This window comes from Anomalospiza imberbis, chromosome 9 (assembly GCF_031753505.1).
Source record: "Anomalospiza imberbis isolate Cuckoo-Finch-1a 21T00152 chromosome 9, ASM3175350v1, whole genome shotgun sequence".
NCBI lineage: Eukaryota > Metazoa > Chordata > Aves > Passeriformes > Viduidae > Anomalospiza > Anomalospiza imberbis.
The window spans coordinates 26510921-26518728 of NC_089689.1; the positions used below are offsets into that span (position 1 = coordinate 26510921).

General features: G+C 46.1%; 1 protein-coding gene across 7 annotated transcripts in view; it reads right to left on the bottom strand.

The window, feature by feature from the left end:
• Positions 1–7582, bottom strand: part of GLIS1 (GLIS family zinc finger 1) — a 181117-nt gene extending 173535 nt beyond the window's left edge. For 2 of the 7 annotated variants that reach the window (XM_068198802.1, XM_068198800.1), the window contains exon 1: positions 6235–6343. Coding sequence is in view for 5 of the 7 variants with exons in the window: in XM_068198796.1 (XP_068054897.1) it covers positions 6235–6577 (343 nt within the window). In the remaining 2 variants the exon portion in view is untranslated. Of the gene's footprint in view, positions 1–5397; positions 5882–6234; positions 6697–6850; positions 7175–7235 lie in introns of those variants that run through there. The other 5 variants (XM_068198796.1, XM_068198799.1, XM_068198797.1 and 2 more) reach the window with 5 other exon arrangements.
• Between the last annotated feature and the right edge of the window lie 226 nt (positions 7583–7808).

A 7808-nucleotide genomic window follows, 5' to 3' on the forward strand; every position in this document is an offset into this window, starting at 1 on the left:
TGAGAGTTAAAGCAAAACAGTTGCTTTAAATAAAAAGATCTTAAGCACTTTGAGTTGACTGAGATCAACCTTGCAAAGCTCAAAACCTTAAAGTAATGTAAAATACAGAATTTGGATCAATTTCCTACTGCAGCTCTGGAAATGTCTCATCTGTTTTACAAGCAGTCTTTCGTCTACAAATAATCATTAACAATCATTTCATATAGTCAAGCTAATGACTGTAGTAATAATAAAAAAAAAGAAGCCCTTGTTCCAGGTAACCAGTGAAGCACAGATTCTCAGAACAGAAAGTTCAGGCTCCAACCAAGATTTCACATACTGGGTGCCAGAAATGTAATAGGAGGGGAAGGAAAAAGGGGAACTCTTTGCCTCTATTCTTCAAAGCCTGTGCAGAAAGGTAGTGCCGCGCTAGTGTGCACCGATTGTTATCTGAATGGAGGGACCGGCCCTTGCTTTTCTTTACACGCCCCATTTACAGGCAATAAAACGGCCCGAGTGGTTTTAACTGGTCGTTCTATGTCACTGTAACGCTCCCTGCTCCCGGCAGAAGATAACAGCTGTGCCATATTCCCAAACACATACTTTTGCTATTGTTTGCACATTTGTGGGGCAAGATTATGATGTATCACAGCCAGTGAGCGCTGCCCTAGCTTTGGAACCCTTAGTCTGAGTTACAGCCATGTGCTGGGAAACAACGTTGGGTGGCTAAGGAAAAAAAGAGCAAACAAACCCAGTCTATTAAAAGCCGTTTCAGGCACTGTGAAATGATTACTAGATTGCACGCCTGGTTCGAGCTTGTTGACATACAATGATAGAAATCTGGAGTGCAAAATGGAGTGGTTTACATCTATTTTCCCTCTCCAATTACCCTGCCATCAACATCTTCAACAGTTCTAAAATCACTAAACAGCAGAATTTCTAAAATAAAGGTAATTACGGTACTGAGCATGGAAATCATATTCACAGTACTACAGATTTCTCTCATAATCCATACCTTATTCCACTTCCTAGCTTACAGATGGATTTAATAGAAACTTGTTATTTGTTCTACAAGCTTTTCCCTGTACACAGGAAAAAGAACTTCTGTAATATTAGGATTGAAATACTGACCCAGCTAAAGTTAGTGGCAAGACTCCTACTGATATTAATAATTTAGGGTAAAATTTTATCATTCAACAAAAAACCAAACCATGTTACTGCAATGAAGCAGTACAGTCTCCTAGAAGACATTCACTTCAAATTCAGCAGTTTCCCTTAAAAGAATCTTGTAGCCCTCTCAGAATGTAATCTCAAATAGACTAAAAACACTCAGCATACACTTAACAGTTTGTGTGTATACAGAAGAGGGTTGAACTCTTAAGATACAAATAACGTATTCAGTTATATCTAAATGATAATTTAGAATGGTCTATGTCCAGAAATTTGTAGTTGATGGGACTGCTTACAGGAACAGTAACGTACATACTTAACCACTTGCAAGATTTAGACTTTAATTTTTTTCTTACTATAAAAGAAAAAAGGGTATTTTTCTTCTCACTCCACTTATCCCAGTATATAATAACCTCCATTACTGCAACAGTTTAAAGACAGAACAAGTGACTTCTTATTTTTAACTTCTATTCCTTCAAACTCAAATCAAATAAAACATTTTCTTCCAATTACTAGACTTATTTCCTTGTTGAGAGTAATATGACATCTAGTATTCCATGTAATTCTAAAAAATATTAAAATAGATACATCATTTATTCTCTTCAGCTTTTCCAGTAGCTGTAGTTTTTGTCATGAAGCAGAAAGGAGTTTTTTTGCTTTTACAAGTAGTGAATGCCTTTATATGACTGGCTGATCATTAGATTTCCTGGTTTGTATTTGCTAAATATTCTCCACTAATGATTCTTAAATTACAATGGATTTAATGATTAGATTCAATTAAACCTCTTTTAAATTAAATCCATGAAAGTCCCATCTTCAAGTCAGTGACTGATTTTGCAACACAAATCATTAGAACTTCCTTCAGCAGCAAGTAACTGAAAGTTATTTGCCTATTCAAGACAAGTAAGTATTATAGGCATTTTAAGGGAGGAGAGGACAGTCACAATTTATTCCAAATGAACTTATGAACACATTCTCCAATTTGCAGTTTCTTCTCCTTTCTCCCCTTACAAAACAAAATGCAGCAAGGGAACTAGAGTGAAAGTAAGAAATAATTATTACTGCAGCTCTACATAAAACTGAGAGTTTTAGAGACCACCATACCAGTGAACCCGTCCCTGTCTCCTTATCAGCTCATAACATATTTATCAGCTCTAGGCAGTCACACTTGCTCCAGTGGGATAATACAGGTGAACACAGATAACTAATGTAAGAAAGAAAATGGCAACATCAGGCCCAAGACCAGTCAATTCACCTAATAAATCATAAACCCAAAGTATACGCTTTTGCTTAAGATCCCAACAGTATAAGCTGGTACTTTCACAAGGACAGTCCTGACAACCAAGGAAACAGTCACAGGGGGATTAAATGGCAAGATTTACCCCTCCTTCTCAACAGTAGAAGGAAATGAATACATTTCAATACATTGGTTGTGTGTTTGCAGAAAGCGGCTACAGTTAACAACAAACAAAAAAAACATCCAAGCCGTTTTCTCCTTGTCTGAATAAAACATACTCTCAACACGGAAACATCCAACTACTGCAACTCGACCAGCTTATTGTTTTGCCCACTGTAAGTTAATATCTGAAGTGGTTGCTGCAAAGGTCCGGGCCATTTGGATGATTTCCCAGTGGCACAGCTAACAGGATAAATCTCGTCATTTCTACTGAGTCATGAATTAGGTACACTGGACAAAACTGGAAAAGAATGAAAAGGAGAAGTGTTTCCTGGTAACAGCCATAATCAGTGTCATTTAGAAACTGAGATATTTGGCGTCTTTATAGATTACTCTTTTGTCACCACTAAAGCCTCCCCAAAAGCTTCTTCCCTGTAGACAATAAGTATTTTGCTGTGTTACTTTCAAAACTGCAATACCGTAGCATGAAATTCAACAATGTGGAACCAAACCCATAGAATCCCAGGAAAACACTGTAAAATGGACTTATGTACCTTATGGTACAGTTATGCTATGTCAAATGCCTCTAAAAAGCAGTGTCTGTATGTAAATATTCTGCCTTGTTACACACAGGGAAATCAATGACCAAGAAAAGTGTGGTGCCTATAGCAGCCAGCCACATCAGAAGGGGTTGGCTGGGTGAAAACTGGGCATTTATTTTAAACAGCTCCCAAACAGAACAAAATATGAAGCACAATTCCAAAATAGTGGTATTTTCAGCAAACAACCAACAGCTCTATCCTGAAAAGCTTAGACCCAAATGATCTGATTCCCAGAAATAATCCTCACCACAACCCCTCAAGTTTTTGTTTGGCTCTTCAGAAAGTCCAAAAGACTCGCTCAGGCACGGAAGCATTTTGCAGGATCATAACTTAAACACTGTGAAGCAGCAGAGTAACACCACAGAGACATTGCAACAGCAGGATACTTCTTCCCCATTGTGATTACTTCAAAGTTGCCCTTTTTATTAGTAGAGCAGTGTATCATTTTGATTCATTCTCTTTGGAAAAAAAAAAATTAAAAGTAAGACTTGTTTAGGAAAAAAAGACCTTACAGGCATCTATAAAAATCAGTTTTGCTCTTGTTAGAGAGCATCTTTTACACTCCCTACTTGCAGCTTTCAACTGTGGATAAACCAAAACCAGGAGGCACATTCTATAATCTAACCCAGACTGCAGAGGGAATTACTGGGTACATGGCACTCTGGGGCTGGGGAACAGGAGACGCACGGCACGATGGTCTGAAATCAAGCTGTCATCAGTTTCCTTCCCAAAACCTTCCACTGGGTAAATCTGAGCATTTCCCTCACTTCCACATCTTAGCTTTATCTTGGTATATCACATCCACATGCAGCTGTCCCAGTCCTTTATCTTCCTGAGAGAACCAGGGTTGGTGGGAGATGGTTTGCACTGCTCCTTGAAAGAGCAGCAGCTCTCCTGTCTGCAGCACCACCCGCTTCAGATACACTCTGATTTGTGAGCTGGAGCACAGCGAGCACTCCAAAATGCCCCAGTGGGCATTAAAGCACTTGCTGACCGTCCAGGTCAGAAGGAGCAGCACATCCCACACATTTTAAATCAGACTCAGAATTTTACTTTAAATTTTATTTTCCCTAACTCCTCCTGAAAATGTCTTCTTGAGGGGGAAAAAAAAACGCAAAACCAAACCAAACAAAAAACCCCAACAAACAAACTACAGGAAGCCACCCAAAAAAACTCAGTGTCGCCATCTTTGGAAAAATCCAACATCATCCATCAAATCCTCCTGCTCAGTTAAATGAGCCCTATCCTGCCCATGGACACCTCCTACTTACTCCCATGACTCAAGTCACCCGTACACTGAAGCAACCACAAGGTAACACCCTGGACAGAAAACATACTAAACAAAAACAGCAACAAAATGTAAAACACCATGTTTTTTTTTTTTTTCCCAGTGGTAAAAATGGGGAATTGATCAGTCAGGAAGGATGAATTAGGAACCTTCTCCCATGCCCGCCTACATCAACCGTAAAACTCCCAAATGAACGCAAAGTTAAATTCTTCCTCTTTCCCTCCCTACACTCCTGTCCTCTGCAACAGCAAGAGGGATGTGCATTAAAAGAGGGCTAAACAGCTCAAAGGAAAAAATATTTTTAAAGTATTTCAACAGTCAGCCTGGACAGGGCAATGCAGGGGCAGGATTTTAAGCTAGTATGAACCCTGTCAAGTGGCACCGACCTCACCCGTGGGACCACAAGGGACTAGAACACCCCTTGAGTCCCTTCCACAGGCAGCAGTTGCAGCAGCACAACGGTACAAGAGATGTAGCTCTCCCTTTATACTGTGTGAATCCTCCTCCTCCCCCCTCCTAACAGGAGTCTGTGTAACAGACCTTCATTTCATTCCTGCCAAACATTAACAACCTCTTTTTTTTTTTAATCAGGAGAGAAGAATTGCAGCATTAACAAACAGAAAAATAAAAAAGGTAATTTATAACCTGCTGCTCCACTCTGTCTGTATTCAGTGGTGATGAACAAACACATCCTAGAGGCTGTAGGACAGACCTAGCACAGATCGAGGTGTTCATTAACATAACTTTGTGGCAATGAAAGGTGCCATCACCCTAGGTAACAAGCTCACAAAAGAAAATGTCACTAGTCCAAGGGCATGCAGCCTACTTTTAATTTTCAGAAGAATGGACAGAACTGGAAAAAATCCCAGTGAGAACAGTCTTACAGCAACAGGATAACTGCACTTATATATCTAAAATAGAGAACGGGAATAGACTGATAAATGGAGAAAAAAGACAATTACCTTTTAACGTTACAGAAAACATTGTCATAATGTTAATAACGTTAGGTGTACATATGTCTCTGCAAGCGACTTTGTAGCATAAAGAAATGCTCCAATTCCCTCTGAGCCCATCCAGTGATACCTTAGATGGATTATTTTAAAACTGAATTTTGATTAACAAATTTCAGCTGAGTTAACCAGTTCTGGCTGAAAAATGTAATTAACAGATCTTTAATAGGCAACTCCTAACCCTACTTCAGTGACACTTCTTTAATGATGGACAGCTGAAAATCAGGCATTTGTTAACTAGCAGAATTTGACCTTTCAGGCATCAGGAGTTCCCAAGTCTGAGGACTCACCGCCTGAATCCAGCATTTGTAACATCTCCTTGAAATACAAACTATAAAATCCAAGCAACCGTGGTGAAACTGCTGAATAAGAACCAGGCATTTATTGTCAGGCACGCTCACAAACAAACACCCCACATGAACTCTGGTGCAGGACAGACCAGCCCAGTCTTCAGCACCAAGCCCAAAACAACCACCTTTGAGACACGACCACATGAACAGCACCCACTCAGGGCAACTAAAGAAGATGCTGATCTCAAGATTTTTTTAAATTCTGTGGAGAGACACTCAGCTTCAGACTGGAAAAGCAGTCTGGTTTATCCTGTCCCTCCAAGGTGCTCAGGAAAAAAAGTTTTAAAGCTTCAAGTTAAATAAACAAGTTAGAAAACGCACTAAAGATCAGAAAGGGAGGAGGGAGGGAAAAAAAAAAAAAAGCTCGCTACGTTTTTATTTGTGTGGTGAATAGGTTTTTGGTGATGGCAGTGTTTAGTTCAGGCATTTTCAAACTCACCCTTCACGCTTTGATGTTTCTGCTGCTGGAAATAATCTTTCGAGCCTCTAGCGCATCGCAGCTCCTGCGCCCTGGGCAGAATCGGAATCCTCTCAAATATGCTGGGTCGCTTGGGGATGAAATCTAGCAGAGGTGCTGACATTTCAGGGGGGCTCTGCTGAGGCTCCGTGTGGTCACTGCCGTTACTGACAGACACTTTAAAGGACATCTGAGGATTCAAGTGAGCTTCACCAGCGCCGGGACGAGTCACCCGCGGCAGATCCTTCTGAGGCGCTCCGTGGCATTTGTCGCTCACCTCGACGCGGCCGCTGCCTTTCTGACCCGCGGCGAGCTCACAGTGCATGTCCGCTTGCTGCTGCTGCTGCTGCTGCCAGGGCCCCCGCCGCTCTCCTGCACCGAGCGGCACACGGGCTGTCAGCGCGGGCGGCCGCCGCGGACCCGCCGCCTCAGCCCTCAGCCCTCAGCCCTCAGCCCTCCGTCCCGCCGCCTCCCGCCTCAGCCCCGCGCCGCCAACGGCCGATAACCGCCGCGCGTGAGGCGGCGCAGCCCGCAAGCCTCAGCCCGGCGCAGCCCGCAAGCCTCAGCCCGCTGCCCCCGCCCGCTGTCTCACACACACCGGCCGGACGGGGGAAGACCCGGGGCGCTCGAACCCCGGCGGCGGCTCGTCCGTGAGGGACGGGGCGGCCGATGCCGCGCGTCGGCTTCGCTCCCTCTCTAGGCAACACTGCCGGGCTGCTCGTAGCCGCTCCCGGGAAGGCGAGCGCGGCCGGGAGGGGCGGGGAGGGAACCCGGCACACGGGCGGGTCGTTTGGCGGCCGGTGCCTTTCAGCTGAGGCATCCGAACAGCGGCCGCCCCGGCAACCACGGACGCGGTGGCAAAGCGGGCTCGCCACCGCCGGGCTCGCCGCGGCCCCCGAGTCACCGGTCCCCGAGGGAGGGAGGGAGGGGCGGGGGGGAGAGCCCGGCCGGGCGCGGTGACAGCCGCGCCCCCGCGCTCCTACCTGGGAGGGGCCGCCCGGGGGACGCGCTGCCCGCCGGACCCGCCGCCGCGCCGGGCGCACGGGCTCAGCCCCACTCCCCCGCCGCAGGGCCGGCTGCCAGAGCGCAGGCGGCCCGGGCCACTACCCTGGCGCGGCGGCGGGGCCAGTCGGGGCGGGCAGGGGGAGGGCTGTGCCGCCGGGGCCGCCCCTCGAGGTTTGGCAGCGGGGGACGCCCGCGGGCCCGGTCCGGCTGCGCATCAGGGAACGCGGGCAGGGCGACTGTGGGTACCCCGTGCTTGCGGGGGCCAGTGGGCCAAGGTCAGCCTGAGAATAGGTGTGCCCTGGGTAGCACCTTCCTGGTGCCCGCCCGGTGGGGAGAGTCCCTGCAGTTGCCCACTTGCCTCCCGAGAGGTCCATGATTTTCCCTCCCGCGGCCCCGGTGCCATGGGCCTGGACCCCTTTCCCTCTGCCCGCGGTCGTCGAGGATCCTTGTGCCTGTCCCCAGGCAATCTGCTCAGGCGTGCGGCTGCCCCGGCACTACGCAGCCACCAGCCAACCCGCCACTGAACAGCTGGCAGTGCCCTATAAACAACT